Below are 21,659 nucleotides of genomic sequence, written 5' to 3' on the forward strand. Positions count from 1 at the left end.
TAATATTTACACAAGCTAATCCTGTACCGTTGAGCATCTCTTGTAAGACAGTCTGAAAACAAGTTACATACTATCAGTTAGCTCATCAGCAATCTAGCCGGGAGAAAACCTGTCTCCACAGCCTTATTAAAATGAAACTTATGTAAATATTGTAATAAAACATTAACAGAATAAAATTGGAAAGGTTTAAGCCTTAAGAATGATGGTTTCCGTGAAAACAAATCAGTAAGGAAAAAAAATCCTGTTCTATAAATAGCATTATGACATAGCTTTCCAAGGATATCAACTTATTTTCGATATTTCTGTAATTTGTACTACATATATACATTCTTCTGTATTTCCAAGTCATTTTCATAAACGTGGATCCCATAACAAAATACTTGGAAGATTAAATTATCTTCTGTGCTGCTGCAAATTTTTTGTTCAACTGCCAAACTCATTTTAAGATTGAGTTTAGCATTCAAGAAGATTTGTTATTAAATAAAAAAATACAATTTCTGCGTAAGAGTAGCAGATGCGGGAGTCCTTTCAGAGAAAACACAGAGCACGGCTCAGTCTGTTTAGAGAAAATGAAAAGAATTAAATTGAAAAATGTCCAACTAATCTGGCTTTGTTCTTGCTGCAACTATTTGTTTAGCAAAGGATATGCTAATCTATCTTCACCAGAATACTAGTGAAGTAGGAATCTTCCTGCTTGAATACAAGGTGCTGAAGCAAATATTGCAATTACCGTGCATATAGCGTTTGTAAAATCCAATTGACTTAACTATCCAACACCTAATTCATATGTTAATCACATGCTTCTTGGCTAAAGCCACTTTACTGTAGTGCAGAATTCTATTACTAAATTCAGTCCACCATGCGGATCCCACTCGGGGGCAGTTGCCAAATGCTTGTGATATTCAAAAGCACACAGATTTGTGGAACGGCAACACCAGAGCTAAACATCACCTTTCAGTACAGAGTTTTCACACTGTAGAGACCCCACCACCACCTGAATTGTGGAGGTGCTTCTTTAATTTTGGATGTAGGTTGACATAGCTTTTCTCAGCAGGTAGTTACTGTCTGCCACTCAAAACCTGAACTCTCAGCTTTCAGGTCTTCAGTCCCTGAAGAATCCTCTCTCCTTTGTTCCGGAGAACTCAAAAGTTTCCTTACTATTTGGGGACATTTCAGTCGGTCCGAATTAAGCTATTCCCTATTATGGCTTCTTTCCTAATGGGCCCATAAGGCTACCAGTGATTTACTTGTGTGTGTAGAATACTGATTTTGGTCACTCAAGAGAGGAAGCTCTTAAAGCTAAAGACTATTTTCTGTCGTAGGAAGATAGAGCTTGACTGCAACTGGTGCTATTTTTCTAGAAGAAGAGGTGCCATAACTCAACATGAACACCTCCCTTGTTCTCTTAGAACAGGCACCCCCAGACTCAGCCTTCCAGATATTTTGGGACTACAATTCCCATCATCCCTGACCACTGGTCCTGTTAGCTAGGGATGTTGGGAGTTGTAGTCCCAAAACAGCTAGAGGGCCGACTTTGGGGATGCCTGTCTTAGAATGTCAATGGGGCCCACCTGATAGGTGCTGGAACTGAGTTCCGGCGAGGTGTGGCTGAAAAAAAGCCCTGGCTGCAACTATTAGGTTAATACTGTCCCTCCAGTCTTGAGGTAATACTATCTCATTTGGGTGGCATTCAGTACCAGCTGGTGGTGCAGTGCAGCTGTATTGCTCTCCTGGATTTCCAACACTGCATATAGCTGCTGCTTTCTGAGACGGGGATGAGCAAGGCAGCAGAGAGTTTGGCATGGTGTTCTCCCAGCAGTGGCGCAAATCTGGTGCTCCCAATTTCTGTGTTCACTCCAGGCCGAGTCCCCCAGTGCCTTATCCTTCTCAGTAAGCAGCAGGAACACACAGTTTTGGGAAGTCAGGAGAGCTACCTTGCTGGCTGCTAATGCTTGGGTTGACCCTTTACCTAGTACATCCCCTACATTTAATAATTTCCAGCTTTGACAGCTGAAAGACTACCCTGTTTCCCTTTATTTCTGTCCCTGCCTCGCAAGTTTCAGTTATTGCTGGAGACGATGCTAACCGCAGTGGCGTACTATTGGGGTGGGTGGGTGGGCACCACAGGAGCGGTTGCCCAGGGCGCAAAATTTTGTTAGGGGTGCAAAATTCTGACACCCGCTGCTGCCTCAAAAGAGCCACACACTTCCGTCGCTGGGCTGCGATGAAAACGGCTTCTCCATGCGAACCAGGAAGTGACCTCTCCAGACAATGGAACGGCTCTTCTTTTCTTAACTCTGCGACTGCAGTCTCCTGAGTGACGCAGATGCCTCAAGCCAGTGGTTTTCAACCAGTGTGCCATGGCACACTGAGGTGCCTTGAATGATTGTCAGGAGTGCTGCGGGCAACACTGGCCTCTATCCTTCTTTCCTTCCCTCCCTCCTCTGATTCCCTCTCGCGTCTCCGCCTCCCAAAGTCTTGCACAGCTGTTTGTTGCAGCAGCCTTGGCTACAAGCTGCCCAGGCAAAGGGTACCTCTGGGGCTGGCCAGGGGTGGTGGTTGCCAGGAGCTAAAGCGTCCTCGGAGTAAGTAAGTAAGCAAGCAAGCCCAGCCTGCCAGTCCTTGCAGTTGGGAATGGGCAGACAAGTCCCAGGCTGCTGTGGGGCAGCGTGAGGAGTCACCTCTCTTTGGGATGGGGGGGGCAGCTCAGAGACCAGGGGCAGCAGCAGCTCCCAAGGAAAGGAGGCTGAGGGAATGCTCCACAAGGGAGTGTACTCAAAAAAGGGTGAGAGGCTGCCAGCTCTGCAGGCAAGGGGTGACATAACCGGGCTCCTGATCCCCACAGGGGTGCCGCAGAAAGAATGTAGTTGGTCAAGGGAGCCATGAACTCAAAAAAGTTGAAAACCTCTGCCTTAAGCAGTTGAATGAACATGTGTACTCCGTCCAATTTCCCTCCCTCTCACCCCCTCTCTGCACTGCCCAAGGCACTGGCAACCCATGCTATGCCACTGGTTAAATGCTAGATTTTATTTTTCAAAGGCAGGAGGGACTGACATTATTGTGTGTCTGCTCCAGTACCTCTCAGGACACCATGCTCAGCTCAGCTTCCAGAAGAATTTTGGGAGACCTGAACATTTTTTCACTGTTAAATATCTGTCTTAGTTGGTCATAATAAAAGTGTTACTCTTCTCTCGCTCGCTACCTGCTCCCCCCTCGGCTTGTTTTTGTAAGGGAACATTTCATATAACTTCATTGCCATATGTTCCTTATGGAAAACAAAGCCAGCTGTATCTCTCCAGTTTGCCAAGCACAGATCATAGCAGTACCATCCTTAATTAGCTTGCTTCTCTGAACCTTTTGTATGGGGTGGGGGAGGAGAAGGAGAAGGGAGGGGGAGAAAACCCTTAGAATTTGTGAGACAGGCACATGACAGGCATCAATGAGAACTTTGTCAATTTTCAAACTGTTTTTTAAACGGTGAGTGAAGTAGATGAAATGTGAATTATGTGAATAATTCTGACAAAAAAGATTTTAGGGAGGAGGGAGGAACATAAATCATGCATTATTTGATTTAAAAGGCATTGGCTGGCGGAAAAGAATGACTGATTTAAGGCTTCAGTTGACTAAATTACATTAGCTTGGCCGAAGATGGGAGGAGGAGGGGAAAAATTGATTTGCATTTGTGATATTGACTGGAAAGCAATAAATACAGAAGTGGAATGCATCTGAAGATCATCAGTTCCAACCTCTTGCATGAAGTTAAGGCAGTATTTCCTGCAAATAGGAATAAAGACCTCTTAGTGGGTAAATTTGGACTTGGGTAATTAGTCCCCTGGAAGTTATTTAATCTTATGTCCATGGTAAAGATTTGCTGAGAGAGTAGTAAAGAGGAAGGATTAGTGGGGTGGATCGTGGCTATGTCCTACACATGTAAGGAAATTGTAGCGAAGTCCAATTTATTTAATATTGCAATACCATCTGGCTGATTAAAAAATAGGGATTTTTTGGGGGGGGGGTTTGCATCTGTTTAGGCAGATATGAACATGTAAGCACACAGCCTCAGACACAGTTATCACATTTTGTGTTGTAAGCGTTTATAAACATTCTGATGTGCGAACGATGCCGTCTGCAAACTCTGAAATTGCTTAGTATTTCCCCTAAAGATGGATTTGTGAGGCAGGTAGTAGCCTCTTCCCTGAGAATAATATTGTGACCTGTTCTATCTCCGTTATGGATTTTTTTTTTGAATTTTGCTTTTATTTGCCTAGCCCTGAAGTTGTGAAGAGCGAGCCATATGGCGAGAAGGCTGATGTCTGGGCTGCAGGATGCGTCCTTTACCAGATGGCAACTCTCAACCCTCCATTTTACAGCACCAACATGCTCTCCTTAGCAACTAAAGTATGCAGGTTTGCTAGTTGAAGCCATTTACCTTTGCATGTTCATGCACTTTTATGAATGGAGTGTTTCCTCATCACACATGGACATTACAGCAGTATCAGAGAAGCAGTTCTGATGGTTGCTGTATTGGTATAGACTAGGGAATGAGCCTAGCTCCCAGCGTTGGATTGAGGTTATCTTCCTGCTTCCCTGCTCTGACTCTTGACACATTATATTCACAAATAGGTCTTATTATGTCTTTCTTGTCTCCCCACATCCACCTCCTTAAATTGAGACACATTTCACATCAAGCAATCACAAGCAAGTTACTATTATTATTACTGAACTTTATAACGTGTTCACTTTTTGGGCGGGTGGTGGTGGTGGTATTTGCAATCCCTCAAAGTCTAGACTAGCAAAAGGACTCTGCAAATTCCAGGGGCTTCAAAATCAAGCAAGTTCTTGATAAGTTTCAATAAAGAATAAATTTTGCTAAAAATCAAAGGTACTCAGTAGAGAAACTGGTGGGTCTCAGTCATGAAATTCCCGATTGACTAGAATTGATTTATTAGCTGTACCCTGCTTTTCTGTCTGTGGACGTGTAAATTGGCTTAACAACTTAAAAAAAAAATGATTAAAGGCAGGATCATCATTAGTGTTTCGGGGGAATTTTGGATGAACTTTCTGCATGGAAATTGCTTTGTATATTTTGGAGTGTGATATGTGCATATGAGTCAAATTCATTGTATATACGTGCCACAAGGGCATTGTGAAGATAGGTTGATTGTGTGCCATGTTGTTCAAGGGGCAAATTGAAACCTAATTTATCCACAACATGAAATTTTTCTCCTGTTGTCAGCAAAGTATTCATTTATTTTGCAGATAGTTGAATCTGCCTATGAGCCAGTCCCAGAGGGTGCCTATTCTGAAAAGGTTTCGGCGGTCATTAAAAAGTAAGTGTCTTGTGGAAAAGGTCCTTTTGAATGGAAGGTGAGCAAGTATGAAAGGGGTAGGAAATCTGGTAGAGGAAACGGTCACATGACTGGGAGTTAGCAAGAAGAGGTCTAAAGTTCACATACTTCTTTAAACAGAGCACAGGCTGTAGTATATTTGCAGTGATCTTAAGTGGTGGTATTAAAAGAAGCATGCAATCAGCTGATTCCATTAATATTTACTTACTTGGTGTGACGCTGTAATTTGCTAGAGATGCCATTCTGGTTATCACAATAACCACTTTGCTGACAATTGACATTGTTCTCACCTAAGATATAAACAGATAGCAACACAGAAGAAGAAAGGAATGAGCTTTAAAAGTGCAAGAATGGAAACACGATGGTGGATTTAATTATGAGAGATCATTTTAAAATGAGCCTGGTAATTGTTTTTATGGGCATCCCTAAAATGAAAATTATTCCTGAATTCGTAGCACAAAAAGAAATCTGTACAAAGCAAAGAAATAAGTCACATCCTTAAGAGCTTTACAGCGGCGAATAAACAAAATGTTGATTTCCTTTAGATTTTTTTTAAAAAAATACACAGAATGCATAATGCATATCACAGGTGACCACTCGAAGAATTACAGTTACGGTAAGCAGCTAGTCACCATCATAGTTTGTTTAAATAATGAATTCTCCCCCCCCCCAATAGGTGCTTGACCCCGGATGCAGAGAGTCGCCCTGACATTGTAGAGGTCAGTTCCTTGATACCAAATGTGATGATGAAGTATTTAGACAGCTTATCAACCTCCCAGCTTGTCTTGGAGAGGAAATTGGAACGCGAGAGGAGGCGTACCCAGAGATATTTCATGGAGGCCAATCGAAATGCAGTCACATGTCACCACCAGCTTGCTGTATTATCTCAGGTAAGCAAATGCCTTCAATTACATTGTCACATATAATAGAGCATTATGTGAGTGCAAGGGACCGTTGGACCAGTCTGCCCAACTGGGAGTGCAGACATACTGTGTATGTAGGAGTGCATCGGCCCGCTCTCATGCTTGTCACTGGTGTGTCATATAACGTTATCAGGCTTCCAAGCATGCACCCATATATCTAATATGGCTAACTGGCTCTCCAAGCTTGAAGAGAGGAAACCCCATGTGTGCAGCCACCAAAGTGTTCCCCTCTATTTAACACTGCTCGGGACTGTGAAAGCTTCATTTGCAATTCTAGTTCTCTCTATTAGTGGGGAGTGTCATTGGCTTAGAACACACAAGGAGCAAATGTTCCTCTGCTTAAAAGGCAAAGGGACCCCTGACCATTAGGTCCAGTCGCGAACGACTCTGGGGTAGCGGCGCTCATCTCGCTCTATTGGCTGAGGGAGCCGGTGTACAGCTTCCAGGTCATGTGGCCAGCATGACTAAGCTGCTTCTGCCGAACCAGAGCAGCGCACGGAAACGCCGTTTCCCTTCCCGCCGGAGTGGTACCTATTTATCTACTTGCACTTTGACGTACTTTCGAACTGCTAGGTTGGCAGGAGCTGGGACCGAACAACGGGAGCTCACCCCGTCGCGGGGAAATTGCTGAGGCTGTTACTGTGAAAATCCAACAAAAGGAGCTAAAAAACCAGCAAATCAGAAGCAACCTGCTAAGGCAGAATCATGTTTGAAATTGATCAAAAAAACAAGTTAACCTCTCAACATCAGGTGCTTTTACGCAGCAAGGTTATCTGCTGAATTAATTCCCTTACAGATTAAAATCAGTAATCAAGATCATATAGCGTATCTGAAACATGTTTTGAACCAGCCATTTTTGTATACCAATTCTATGTTAGCAGAGTTTCTAATGGCTCTTAAAAGAAACTGAGGGAAATGAATTGTGTTGCTTGAACACTGTACCCAGGTTGTACTTCTCAAAGCCACACAGTCAAAGGAAACCATTTCTGTTCTCTTTTGTAGGAACATTATGAGAAATCGAGCCTTAGCAGCAGTAGCAGTGGAGCAGCCAGTTTAAAAAGCGAATTTTCTGAAAATACAGATCTTTTGACTGAAAACTTCCAACTAACTTCTGGAAAAGATGAAGAGAAAACTTGCGATTTAACCTTGTCGGATGATAACTGCACTTTAGAAAACTCAGAAAAAGGTAGTGATGAATGAGCAGAATGAGCATTTTTAGTACTTCCACCATGCTGGGTTATTGTCGGGAGGTGTTGGTGGGGGGGGGGTTTGTTGTTCCTCTTATTTTTTATATCTTTATTCTGGATGATTTCTGTAGTGTACTTTTTGATGTTTTGTTTATTGCTTATGACTACTTTTGTCATGTTTGTAGTTATGTCATTTTTTTTATATGTTGCAAGCCACCTTGAGCATGGTTTTGATTTTGGAAAGGTGGCATGCAAATAAAATGATTGATTGGAGTTGGATAGAAAGGTTTGTTTCCGCTTTTATGTACAGATGTCTTCTCAGAATTAGATGATGAACTGGACGTATCAGATAATTCCAGCAGTTCTAGTTCAAGTCCTCTTAAAGAATCAGCATTTGGTAAGTTCCTTTAAGCAAGAGTTCTAATTGCCAACATTTTTACTTACGGATCTGAGCATGTATTGACACAGGTGTGTGAGTCATAGGTGGAAGTATGACTGGTCTAGAGTTTTCAGCAGGGGAGTCAAATGTAGTCGTCCCGGATGGAAGGAGAGCAACATCAGGCACTTTGGCTCACAGGAAATGCTCTTATTTTGAAGCAAATTCATATGAGCAAAGATATTCCAAGGCTGAACTTCTGCGTTTCTGGTAGCATCCTTTCCCTGCTCATTTCCTATGCCTGCAGGAACACTTGAGTCAATGGGTTGCATCCAGAGAAGCTTCTCCCATGGGTTGGATTCAAAAAAAGCTTCTGGCCATTGGATTTTAAACCAATGGAAACAGGGCACAGTTGAGACAGTGTGGCTTTTAAAGACATAGGGTTGTATCCATTGCTATGCCAGTTGGGTTCTGGCACAGCAAGACTTCCATTTCTTCTCCTCCCCTCGTGCCCCACCCCTCAGTCTGCTCGGGTGGGTCCCCCAACTCTCCTAAGCTGATTTTGAGTTCAAAAGAAGCCAAGGGAGACTTCTGCACAAGAGGAAATTCTGTTGCACATACAGAAAGCCCTTGCACCAGCAAAGCTGTAACACTGACCTTGGTCAAGATGTATGTAGTTGTGATTTGAGAAATGAGCCCTGGTTCACAGTGGCGTTGTAGTAATTCAAGCTTCGTATGTTGAAACAGTATTCATTTTGTATAACACCAGCATTGCCATTGCAAGGAGAAAATGTAATAATGGGAAGATGTAAGCTATGGCCTACTCGAAAAGGTGAAGTATGCTATTGGACTCTGTTATAACAATTATATGTTTGGCAATCAGAGAAACATAGAATCATAGAATTGTAGAGTTGGAAAGGACCATGAGGGTCATCTAGTCCAGCCCTTGCAATTCAGACCCTTTTTTAAAAAAGCGGGTGATAGATATACGTATCAGGTAAGTCTTTGTAGATAAAACTGATGTCAGTGTTGTGTAGAATTTGCTTGCTGATATAGATGGGGGGATAAAATCAGAGAAGTTCACTTCGGTTTTCAGCTACCGAGCTTACTTGGTTAAAAGTGGTTAGTCATAGCTATGGTTTAGAGCATGAGAACTTAGAAAAAGGACTTGGACTCCTTGGTAGGTTTTGAATAAACATTCACAAATTTATTGGTAGAACACATGACAGATAAAGTAATGACATGTACAATTTTATTACATGCAGAAAATCATATGTTCTAACAAATCAGAGAGGGGAGCTGAGGGAAGTCTCGAGGAGGTGGGGGAGGGAGGGAGGGGAGGGAATAAAAAGGGGGGAAATGTAATTGATTATATTGTTTGATAACTTGTCTTGCTAAATTTGTTTAATGAAATTTATTTCTTAAACTGCCTTGGTTGCACTGGCCGATGATCTCCGGCGGGCTAGGGACAGAGGTGAGAGCTGTTTCCTAGTTCTGCTGGATCGCTCAGCGGCTTTTGATACCATCGACCATAACATCCTTCTAGAGGGGCTGGGAGCTAGGGCACTGTTATACAGTGGTTCTGCTCTTCCTCCTGTGCCGTGTTCAGAAAGTGGTGGTGGGGGATGAGTGCTCAGACCCCTGGGCTCTCACTTGTGGGGTGCCTCAGGGCTCTGTCCTCTCCCCCATGCTTTTTAACATCTACATGCAGCCACTGGGAGAGATCATCGGGGGGTTTGGGCTGGGTGTTCATCAGTTTGCAGATGATACCCAGCTCTACCTCTCTTTCAAATCAGAACCAGTGAAGGCGGTGAAGGTCCTGGAGGCGGTTGGAGGATGGATGGCGGCTAACAGATTGAGGTTGAATCCTGACAAGACAGAAGTACTGTTTGTGGGGGACAGGAGGCAGGCAGGTGTGGAGGACTCCCTGATCCTGAATGGGGTAACTGTGCCCCTGAAGGACCAGGTGCGCAGCCTGAGAGTCATTTTGGACTCACAGCTATCCATGGAGGTGCAGGTCAATTCTTTGTCCAGGGCAGCTGTTTACCAGCTCCATCTGGTACGCAGGCTGAGACCCTACCTGCCCGCAGACTGACTCGCCAGAGTGGTGCATGCTCTAGTTATCTCTCGCTTGGATTACTGCAATGCGCTCTATGTGGGGCTACCTTTGAAGGTGACCCGGAAACTACAGCTAATCCAGAATGCGGCAGCTAGACTGGTGACTGGGAGCGGCCGCCAAGACCACATAACACTGGTCTTGAAAGACCTACATTGGCTGCCAGTACGTTTCTGAGCACAATTGGTGTTGGTGCTGACCTTGAAAGCCCTAAACGGCCTTGGCCCAGTATACCTGAAGGAGCATCTCCACCCCCATTGTTCATCCCAGACACTGAGGTCCAGCGCCAGGCGCCTTTTGGTGGTTCCCTTGCAGGAAGCCAAGTTACAGGTGACCAGGCAGAGGGCCTTCACCCGCCCTGTGGAACGCCCTCCCACCAGATGTGAAAGAGAAAAACAACTACAAGACTTTTAGAAGACATCTGAAGGCAGCCCTGTTTAGGGAATCTTTTAATGTTTAACAGACTATTGTATTTTAATATTTTGTTGGAAACCGCTCAGTGTAGCTGGGGAAACCCAGCCAGATGGGTGGGGTATAAATATATTATTATTATTATTATTATTATTATTATTATTATTTGTGAATATAGACATTATATGAAAACTTTAGGATGGTTATGGTCTTTTGGAATTTCATTCTTTGGTAAAATGTTCACATGAATATAAATGTCTATTAGGAATACTTAAAGCTAACGTTTGTGGGATGCTCCCCCCACTAATTTCCTTTCAGAATCACATTTTTCAGATGTATTAATAATCTTACATTTGGCACTCCCCCCCCCCACCCTCTTAGATACAGAATATATTTATACTTATGGCAATTTATACTTATGGCAATTTAACTACCTGCCCAAATTAGAAATAATAGCCTGCCTTTAAAGCCAGCTTCTGCCTCTTTACACCTTTGTGATAATGTTTTAGAAAGCATCAGCTCCCTTTTAGGCAATCAGCTTTCTCTCATACGTGAGGTCTGATCAAGTGGATCCAATAACTGTTGTGACAGATAAAGTGTTTGATCATGCAGTTTTAATTGCCACATTGATCTATATAGGTTTTTTAAAAAACAACAACAATAACAACATTATTTGAATGCCACCTATCTCTTTGCTTGAGACCCTTTGCTCACATTGACAAAAATAATAAGGTCTCCCCAGTTACCTATAAACTCATTAATTCTAGTCAACATTTCTAGAACTGTAGCGCTGCAGGGCTCAGAAAATAATTATAGAAGAATCGCACATTTTAGATTACGTTTTACATGAACACTGACGTATTGATGGATCCCACTAGGTACTGTATGCTATTGTCTAGAGTTTGTTATGGTAGGACTGGGTGGTTTTTATGGCTTCCTAGCATTTCCTTCTGCTTTCTGCAATTAAAAAACCTTCCTGCTTTATACTCCCTTGTCAAACTGTGTCACTTAAGTTTTGTTTAGATTGAGAGTCTGTCCTTTTTTGACTTTTGAAAATAAATATAGTTTTACCGATTTCCATTATACAGTCATACCTCGGGTTACAGATGCTTCAGGTTGCGTCTTTTCAGGTTGCGCACTGCGCGAACCTGGAAGTACCTGAACGGGTTACTTCCGGGTTTCGGCGCATGTGCAGAAGCACCAAATCATGATCTGCGCATCCGCAGACGCGGCACTGTGGGTTGCGAACGTGCCTCCTGCACAGATCACGTTCGCAACCCGAGCGTCCACTGTAAAACAATTACAAAACCAGGGGAAAAAATATATGAAAACAAAATCCCAGTTTAACCCCCCCGCCCCCGCCCTCCAGGATGGGCCAGTCTATTTAAGTTTGCCGAAGTCCAACAGGAGTAGATACAAATAACTCCGACAACGTATTTTATTGAAAGCTTTATGAACATCTAACGCAGTGTTTCTCAACCTTTTTGGGCCAAGGCACACTTGTTCCATGAAAAAAATCACGAGGCACACCACCATTTAAAAAGTTAAAAAATTTAACTCTGTGCCGCCCTATATTGACTATATAATTATGACTGTAAGAAACACTTGCCAATTGCTGTGTTGGTTGCAATCTCCTGTAATAAGGCTTCACAAGCCGCTGATTTCTCTGCCAGCACAATCCTTTGCTCAGCAAGTTTCAGGTTGAGCTCATCCAGCCAGCTTCTTTAAGTTTGTCTAAAACCACCCTCCCGTGGTGGTGGCTGTTGAGAGCTGCGCTCGCCCCGCGTCGTGACCCGGCTGGCTTCCTTTCCGGCGGGTCAGTGTCATGTATTGGCGGCCGCCAGGCACGTGACAATGCAAATCGCCCTTCTTGTCGCCGCACATCGCGGCACACCAGCCAGCATTAGTGTGCCGCGGAACAGCGGTTGAGAAACGCTGATCTAACGAAGCAATCAAACATGGATTCCTCAATAGTTTTCCATAATATACTAAATGTTACATGATTAGCCCATAAAAATATGAATTGCTATTTGCAAGTTTCAATGTGCCTTCTCCTCCTTTGAACTGAAATTTGGGGTTCAGGGATGGGAAGAGGAACACACACACACACACACACACACAGAGAGAGAGAGAGAGAGAGAGAGAGAGAGAGAGAGAGAGAGAGATTGTCTTATGATAATCCAATATCCCCCACCCCCAAACCAACTTGTGATCACTGTAAAAAAACCTGATTATTACTTGGATGTCTACTAGATATCTAAAACTTGATTTCACACATATCTGACTTCTAGGTCTTTTCACATGTCAGTGGGTAAGCCCCATTCCATGTTGGAAGGGCACAATGTCTGCTGGCATGATCCAGTATAGATCTAGAGACATTTTTGTCCCATTTCCAGCCTCTTGTTAATTTCTGACCACTTGGTCTAGGTTACAAAATGGTTCCAGACAAAACTAAAATTGAGCTCAAGCATAAATAATATGTCATCCCCCCCCCCCCGGCTGCCTAATTTAATAGCAACTTATTCGCACTTAATGGATTATGCTCAAGTGCTTGGAACAATTTGTGCCTGCCTCTGAGAGAAGAAAAGTGGGGCTGTGGTTTATTGTTTGTGTTTATGATACCATAAAAGAACTAACGAGTGCAAATAGAACAGAGCTAAGAATGAGAAAAAATAATGCTTCCCCCCCCCTTCTATTTGCCAAGGGAAACAATTGCTAAATCTAAGTGTCTCTGCTTTGAGTAGTGCAACTCTTGACAATCAACTGTGCAGCTTTCCAAACAATAAATGTTTTAGATACATTTTTTTCTTTTGTTAGCTAGTCTCTCTTTTTCACGGTGTGCTGTGAAATTGTTTTTATTCAGTGTGCCCTAGATTACCTTGGAGAGCAGCCAATAGGACACAAATGAGATCAAGTGCCTTGCCCTGAATTCATTAAATAAAACCCGTAGCATGGAGGTGAGCTTCAGTGCTCTTGATTCTCTGAAGGTGTTAGTTATCATACTACTGTGATGATGTATTCTTTCTGACCGGTCACATCACAACCTTCTAATTCTATCACATCACAACCTTCTAATTCGCACTGAAGCTAGGTTTTAAAGACAGCTGAGCAAAGTCTATATAATGAGAACAGATTTGAAGAATGCAGACAAAATTATTCATACCAGACTCACTTCTTTTGAAACAACTGAAAACTGATTTATGGTGTTTCAATGTAGTTAAGGGCGTACCCAGTCCGACAAAAGAATATTTGGACACAATATTTTGTGTCGTCTCCTCCTCCTCGATAAATCAGGAGTGGGGAACCTGCTGCCCTCGAATTGTTCTTGGATTCCAACTCCCATCAGCCCCAGAAACAGCAAGTGGTCAGGGATGATGGGAGTTCTAGTCCACCAATATCTTCAGTGCCAAAGGTTCCGCACGCCTGTTATCCATGTCGTATAATGTTTGGCTACACAGATCTGTAACTAGAGAGCTGTGATAAGGTCTCTGCTTAAAACCTAATTTGATTTACTTACCTTGTTGGGTTGGAAAAAATATGATATGTTACCTTTATTTAAACAGAAAATGCTATGGCAGTAATGCTCTTGTTGCTGGAAGCTACAAGAGGAGAGGATGTTCTTGTGCCCGGGTCCTGATTGGTGGTTTTCTACAAGCGTTTGGTTGGCCACTGTGAGAGCAGGACTGGATGGGCCATTGGCCTCATCCAGCAGGCTATTCTTAAATTCTTAAAAGCAGTTTGAACTCCGTTTTCTCGGCACAAGTCAAGCACTCTATCAAGTGGGCCATATTAGCTGGCTCTTGGCATACTTGGGCCTCCAAAGTGTCAATAGGCTGACGCTTTGCTTCTCATTTTGGGCTACAGCCTGTCAGTGTTGGTTTTCTGATACTGCTCCAGTTATGAAATAATAATAATAATAATAATAATAATAATAATAATAATAATAATAATAATTTCTTACTTATATGCCCCAACTATCTGGCTGGGCCTCCCCAGACACTTTGGGCACCTCCCAACAGAAGATTAAAAACATGATAAAACATCAAACAAAAACTTCCCTAAACAGGGCTGCCTTCAGATGTCTTCTAAAAGTCAGATGGATGTTGATTTCCTTGACATCTGATGGGAGGGCGTTCCACAGGGCATGTGCCACTACTGAGAAGGCCCTCTGCAAGCCCTTTTACTTGATAAATTTAAGGTACCGTTGCTGATCCTTGTTTACATCCACTATATATTTTGGGAAGCTGCTTGTTCTCTATGCATTTGGACGTATATCAAAACATAGTTTTACATTATACAGTCAAACCTTGGTTTGCGACCGCTTCGGTTTGCAACCAATCAGTTTGCGACCGCTGCAGACCCGGAAGTGTTTACATCCGGGTTGCGCAGCACGCGGATGCGCAGAAGCGATCTGAGCAGCATGCGCATGCGCAGAAGCACTCTATCGGCGCTTCACGCACGCGCAGAAGAGCCACTCCGTTTACGACGTCCTCGGGGAGCGACCGGCTCCCCGGAATGAATTGTGGTCACAAACCGAGGTTTGACTGTAGTTCCTGATATCAAGGAGCAGGTCTCCCATCTAGGTTTGGATGCCATTTTGAATCAAGATGGGGTGAGCTAAAACTTTCACAACTTCACTGATTCTAATTGCCAGTTTCAAAACTGTAGTGGTCTTTTGGTTTTTTTTGAATTCCCAAGCCACACCAGGTAGGGGGCTGCTAGTCTGTTTATATTTCTCTGCTATTTTATGCACTTGGCATTGTATTGGTACCAGCTTTCATATAAATGTCATTCTCATTGCACACTGTAAGATAAATTGGAATGCTGTTAGGCTTTAAGAATGGTTTGGTGATGCTGCAACAACTAAATGATGTAGAATGTTGTCCTAATGCAGAGCCAGAATGGTGTAGTGGTTAGAGCAGGGGTCCCCAAACTAAGGCCCGGGGGCCGGATGCCGCCCAATCGCCTTTTCAATCCGGCCCGCGGACGGTCCGGGAATCAGCATGTTTTTACATGAGTAGAATGTGTGCTTTTATTTAAAATGCATCTCTTGGTTATTTGTGGGGCATAGGAATTCGTTCATTTTTTCCCCTTCAAAATATAGTCCGGCCCCCCACAAGGTCTGAGGGACAGTAGACCGGCCCCCTGCTGAAAACGTTTCGTGACCCCTGGGTTAGAGTATTGGACTAGGACCTGGGAGAAAGGGGTCTAATCCCCACTCAGCAATGAAGCTTGGTGGATGACCTTAGACCACTCACTTAGCCTAACCTACCTCTCAGGTTGTTGTGCAGTTAAAATGGGATGAGGGAGAACTAGGTACATCACCTTCAACTCCATGTAGGAAATGTTTGATATTAAAGCAATAAATAAATGGAAACCTGGTGGAGGAAATAGGAATGATAGGACTGAGAATTTCTAAGAACTACCTGGTAACTGAGGGATGCGGATGGCGCTGTGGGTTAAACCACTGAGCCTAGGGCTTGCCAATCAGAAGGTCAACGGTTTGAATCCCTGCAACGGGGTGAGCTCCCGTTGCTCGGTCCCAGCTCCTGCCAACCTAGCAGTTTGAAACCATGTCAAAGTGCAAGTAGATGAATAGGTACCGCTACAGCGGGAAGGTAAACGGCGTTTCCATGTGCTGCTCTGGTTTGCCAGAAGCGGCTTTGTCATGCTGGCCACATGACCTGGAAACTGTACGCCGGCTCCCTCGGCCAATAATGCGAGATGAGCGCCACAACCCCAGAGTCGGTCACGACTGGACCTAATGGTCAGGGGTACCTTTACCTTTACCGGATAACTGCAGGAGGAGAGCAGGATAGTGCCCTCCAGCTCCACACATGAATATAACACCTGGAATTCTAATATGAAGGCAGTTCCACCATCCATGCATCTGATTGGCTCTTGTGGTTTTGCACATTTTCAACAATGAGATGATAATTCATGGGTGTTTTCTTTAAGGCCTCCAGGACGTCAAAAGCCTCTTGCAATGGTCTTATAATAAGATGTGGTTCGAAGTGACACAAAGAAAACTTCCATTCCTGTTTCCCATGTATATCTTCACTTGTGATCCTGTATTTCTTTTCCAAGATGCCTATTCCATACTTGGCAGTAGCTGCTGCATTTAGAAATCTGAATTTTAATTAAAATTTTGGAAGATTAAGGCTGGAAATTCTATAAATTAGCAAAGTTTGCGGCGTTAGTAGAAGACAACAGAATGTTACCATATGTAAAATAATGGAGAGAGGTAATAGCCAAAGATGATAATTGCTTTAGTTGTTTTAAACTAAGAAAGTGGGTGCTTGATAAATTGAATGATGGTTATAAAAAGAATCAAATTTTTTTTTAAAAAAATTGGTGAGATAATAGAGCAGAGGGCTTTAACATTATACAGTTACTTTAAGATTAATTCTACCAGTGACACAATAGACACCAAAAGACAGCTCCTTTGGGGACATAAAAAAAGAAACATAATATATTGTGCTATTTCGAGTATCAATGTTACAAAAATAATAAACAGAATACAAGAATTGATAGGTGTGTAAAAATTGCAGTAGACTCTTTAGACACTGACGGAAAGAAATAGACATTTATTGCCTGAAAAATACTTTGGAAAGAGTGGGGTAGAAATGCATTTTATAATGAAAGCAATGTAGTAGGTTTGCGCACAGCTGTTTGGGCAAGCTAGTAGAATTTTCTCGCGGTTCACTAGTCTGATTAAAATGCGATATTTAGAATCTGTGTGAATCATTATGCACTGCATACATATTGGTTCACTTTATTTTTAGAGCTATCTTTCATTACCAGTTTCTTTTAAAAGTTGCTATGATAGGATAAAAATGTTGGGAGACTGAATCTATTTCTGGCATCTGAAAATATTTCCAGCATTAAGAATATATCAATTGTGCTTTCATTACAGGTATTATAAAACGAAGCTTCAGCGCTTCTGAAAGACAGACTAACGCAAGGTAAGCTTGCAATGTAAAATCTTTGGCCAGCTTTAATCTTGAGTTCTCCAAAGCTGTGACTGTACAATACCTCAGAACTTAGAAATGTTCAAAATTAGGAAATATCTTCCAGGATGTTGAAATCACACTGGATGTCCTTACCAGCACTTAAGATTGCGTGGCACCTCTGAAATCTTTGCTTGCAAAGGCCAAAACCATCAAGGTTTCTCGTGTATTTTTTTTAAAAAAAAGCTTCACAAAATAACATCCCAGCAAATTTGCTTTTTTGGTGGTTCCACAGGGTGGGTGCCACTACTGAGAAGGCCCTCTCGGTAGCAACCTCCCACCTAGAAACTGACCAGACCCGGAATACCACGTTGAGTTTCTAATACAAAGATTGTTGGAAAAATTATGATCAATATGCTTTCTGTTTTACAGAGATTATATAGGACTGCCAGGATCCAGACCAAGACCAGGTAATTTCACACCTGCAACTATAATGGAAAGACTTCTTGCCGTTTCTGCACTCATTTAAAGTTTGTTATAGTTTCACATGCAGTTTCTTCTTTTATTCCTTCAGCTTTGCTGCCCTTTGATCTGCTTCTGAAAGCTCCTTCGCTCATGTTCAGGGCCCACGTTCAGAAAATAGAGGACTCGTTAGTAACAGGGTGGAAGTCCCATAGCCTACCAGCTGTGATTCTTCGCAATCTGAAAGATCATGGTAGTACTTAATAGTATAATTTTTGCACTCAAAGTTATAACAGAACAAAGATTCATTTCCAGTTTAGAAATAGTGTAGATGTATTCTTGAATAGAAAGAAATACAGTGGTGCCTCGCTAGACAAATTTAATTCGTTCCACGGGTCTTTTCTTATAACGAAAAAATTCGTCTAGCGAATCCCATAGGAATGCATTGGATTTTTTTTTGCCCATAGGAACGCATTAATTGAATTCCAATGCATTCCTATGGGAAACCGCGATTCGCTAGACGAAAACGAATTCGTCTAGCGAGGCAACCTCCGCTAGAAAAAACCTTTCGTTAAGCGAAAATTTCGTTAAGCAGGGCATTCGTTAAGCGAGGCACCACTGTACATGGATAAAAAAATCTCAGGAAATTCAAGTCAAAAGTTCCCCTTTCAGATGTTTCTGACTACTACTTCTCTCTGGGCTCTGAGCCTTCTTTCCTTGGTGGTTCCTTAGCTGTGGATGAATGCCGGCTCCCTTGGCCTGAAAGCGACATGAGCTCCGCAATCCCATAGTCACATTTGACTGGACTTAACCGTCAAGGGGTCCTTTACCTTAGCCACCTAGTCCTCTAGTTCAACAATAAAATCTATTGTGTAGCACCAGTACTTTTTTCTGGGGGTGGGGAACCCAGGTGGCGCTGTGGGTTAAACCACAGGGCCTAGGGCTTGCTGATCAGAAGGTCGGTGGTTCGAATCCCTGTGACGGGGTGAGCTCCCGTTGCTCGGTCCCAGCTCCTGCCAACCTAGCATTTCGAAAGCACGTCAAAGTGCAAGTAGATAAATAGGGACTGCTCCGGCGGGAAGGTAAACGGCGTTTCCGTGTGCTGCTCTGGTTCGCCAGAAGCAGCTTTGTCATGCTGGCCACATGACCCGGAAACTGTCTGTGGGCAAACGCCGGCTCCCTCGGCCTATAGAGCGAGATGAGCGCTGCAACCCCAGAGTCGGACAAGACTGGACCTAATGGTCAGGGGCCCCTTTACCTTCACCTTACCTAGTCTTCTAGTTCAACAATAAAATCTATTGTGTAGCACCAGTGCTTTTTTCGGGGGGGGGGGACTCAGGGGTATGCATACCCCTAAACATTTTGTGAATCTTTGTACTTTTGTCCATTTACTATATTTATTTCCCCCGATTTGAACTATAAAATGGTGATTTTCCTGAGTCAAAATGAGAGTACCCCTAAATATATATTGGGGGGGGGGGGAAGCACTGTGCAGCATCTTGGCTGAAAATTACTTTTTAACAAGATCCATATTTTAAATGGAACCAGGGTTCGAAGGGCCAGAAACTCTAGATCTGCAGCAATGATTTACATAAGAGATAAGATATGAGCAAAGGACCTGTTAATACTCTCCTCCTCAGTGTGAACAACAGCCAAGGCCTTATTCTGCATGCCAACTGCTAATTCCAAGACTCAGGCGAAAGTCTTTTTAACTAACTCCCTCCTAGACTTCTCTAGTAAGAACAGCAGCAGAGATGCTGTCCAGGTGAAATTACCCAACACATGAAACTGCATGTAAAGAAAATCTGATGGCTTCCTTCCTTCCTTCCTTCCTGAAAACCACTTTGGGGGGGTGGGGGGGGTGGCGGCATTAATTTCAGTTGAGAAGCAGCTGGGTAGGTTTATCTTTCTCCCGCTTGCGGCTTTCCCCCTACAGCAGCAGTGGCTCAACCCCCCCCAAACTCCTGGCATTTCTGAAAATTGCCCCTGCGATGCTGCATTGTCACAAAGAATACTATTTTCTCGCATGCATTTAAGTGCAACATAGCTTGCCTCTCCTGCAGGCCCCCCTTTTTTGCACCTCATCTTCTAATTGCTGTTAAATAAGGGGAAGACTTACGGTCTTGCTTTTCACACTGAAAGGGTGAAAAGGTCCCATTGCCTGTGTCTTACTATGGGTTTCATGACAAGGAATATGATTTTTAGATATTTCCAAAAAGATAAGTATCCTCTGAGAGCTGCTAGTTGCCTCCTTCTACCACAGCTCTTAAAATAAACCTAGTCTTAATGATACTAGACTGTCTGACCTTTCATAGGTGCTGAAGAACATCTATTTATTTATTTATTTAGGCTATTTGTATCCTGGGTGCATCACAATAAAATCAATAAAATGACAACATCTCAGTGCTTAAAAAAAATACTGCAGAGAAAATACAATAAAGCGGGATCAACAATATCAAACACAGCACTAATGCCCAAGTTTCACCTGCAGGGTGGATTTGATTTAAATCAAACTGATTTAAATCACGATTTAAATCACAATTTAAATCACTAGTCAGTAAGGCTTGATTTAAATCATAGTTGATTTAAATCATAAAGACTAATTCTTGCTGGTATAACTTTAATATGCAAGTAGATGAAGATTTTTAGAATAACAACTTTTCATATTAGTTTTTTTTATCCCCAGTTTAATAGGTTAATCATTCATATTTGGACAACTTTACTGTTGTACTTAGGAAGGAGAAAAATAATCATTACCTTAATAATAACAATTTAAATAGATTTATTCAACTGAAACAATAACATTTCAGCAAATGTTATTTGCTTAAACAAACATCCATGTTTGTTAACTAATTTGGCTAAACAAAAACAAAATATATATATTTTAAGAAACTTAGACTGTCAGCCCAGCCTACACATGAAAAACTTAAATACTGTCCACTCCAAACAATCAGAAAAATATTGTTTCTATTCTATTCACTGAACTTCTTGAAACTTAGCACTGAAGGGGTTGCTTCTGTATTCATAGGTTTGTAGAACAATAGGATTAAGGTCTTTTTCTCAACTCTGTTCATGTTATAACATTTTTGCTGTGAAGAAGAGGCATGTGATCTCTGTTGAGTCAAATTCAGTTTTGAGAACTGCAAAAGTAAACCAAGCACCTGTGATAATATCTTGTAGGCAGAGAAACTGCCCAATAATCTTACAAAAACCTCTGGAAGAGCATGACATTGTGAATGGATTAATGGAATTTATTTACCCCCAAAATCAAACATATACAACCTTATACTACAAAATTAAAAAACTAATCTTTATTTCATGATGGAATAACCTTTGGATGGTAATATGTTTTCCTCAAAAAGCATTTTATTAAAAAAATCCAATTTAAATCAAAAAAATCGATTTAAATCAAAAAAATCCGATTTAAATCAAAAAAATCCGATTTTTTTGATTTTTTAAAAAAAATCATTGATTTTTATCCACCCTGTTCACCTGGCACCTGGATTTTGGTAGCATGAGTGTCAGCCACACTTGGGGGCACTGGGGTACCATGGTAGAAAAGGCCTACCCACATGTTAACACCTAGTGTGCATTTTCCAGTGGCAGGTCCTCCCCAGAACATCTCAGCTCACAAGCAGGAATATATATATATATATATATATATATATATATATATATATATATATATATATATATACATACACACACACACACACACACACACACACAGAGAGAGAGAGGTGCTCACTCAAGTATAGTTCCCAAGCCCCTTAGGGCTTTACATGTCATTTGTGGAACCATTAATTTGGGCCAGAAACTATTTGGTAGCCAGTGAGGAATTTTAAGAACCAGCGCCACATTGTTTTGGCCATTGACAGGTTGAGGT

At 42.3% G+C, this 21,659-nt stretch overlaps 1 protein-coding gene across 5 annotated transcripts in view; it reads left to right on the plus strand.

The window, feature by feature from the left end:
- The window catches only part of NEK10 (NIMA related kinase 10), a 110,572-nt gene that overhangs the window by 64,071 nt on the left and 24,842 nt on the right, over positions 1-21,659 (plus strand). For 2 of the 5 annotated variants that reach the window (XM_060280658.1, XM_035130104.2), the window contains exons 24-31: positions 4,269-4,398; positions 5,260-5,330; positions 6,025-6,238; positions 7,274-7,457; positions 7,769-7,855; positions 17,278-17,326; positions 17,744-17,781; positions 17,886-18,026. In XM_060280658.1, the coding sequence (XP_060136641.1) occupies positions 4,269-4,398; positions 5,260-5,330; positions 6,025-6,238; positions 7,274-7,457; positions 7,769-7,855; positions 17,278-17,326; positions 17,744-17,781; positions 17,886-18,026 (914 nt within the window). Of the gene's footprint in view, positions 1-4,268; positions 4,407-5,259; positions 5,331-6,024; positions 6,239-7,273; positions 7,458-7,768; positions 7,856-17,277; positions 17,327-17,743; positions 18,027-21,659 lie in introns of those variants that run through there. The other 3 variants (XM_035130103.2, XM_060280659.1, XR_004693485.2) reach the window with 3 other exon arrangements.

Source organism: Zootoca vivipara, chromosome 12, assembly GCF_963506605.1.
Source record: "Zootoca vivipara chromosome 12, rZooViv1.1, whole genome shotgun sequence".
NCBI classification, from domain to species: domain Eukaryota; kingdom Metazoa; phylum Chordata; class Lepidosauria; order Squamata; family Lacertidae; genus Zootoca; species Zootoca vivipara.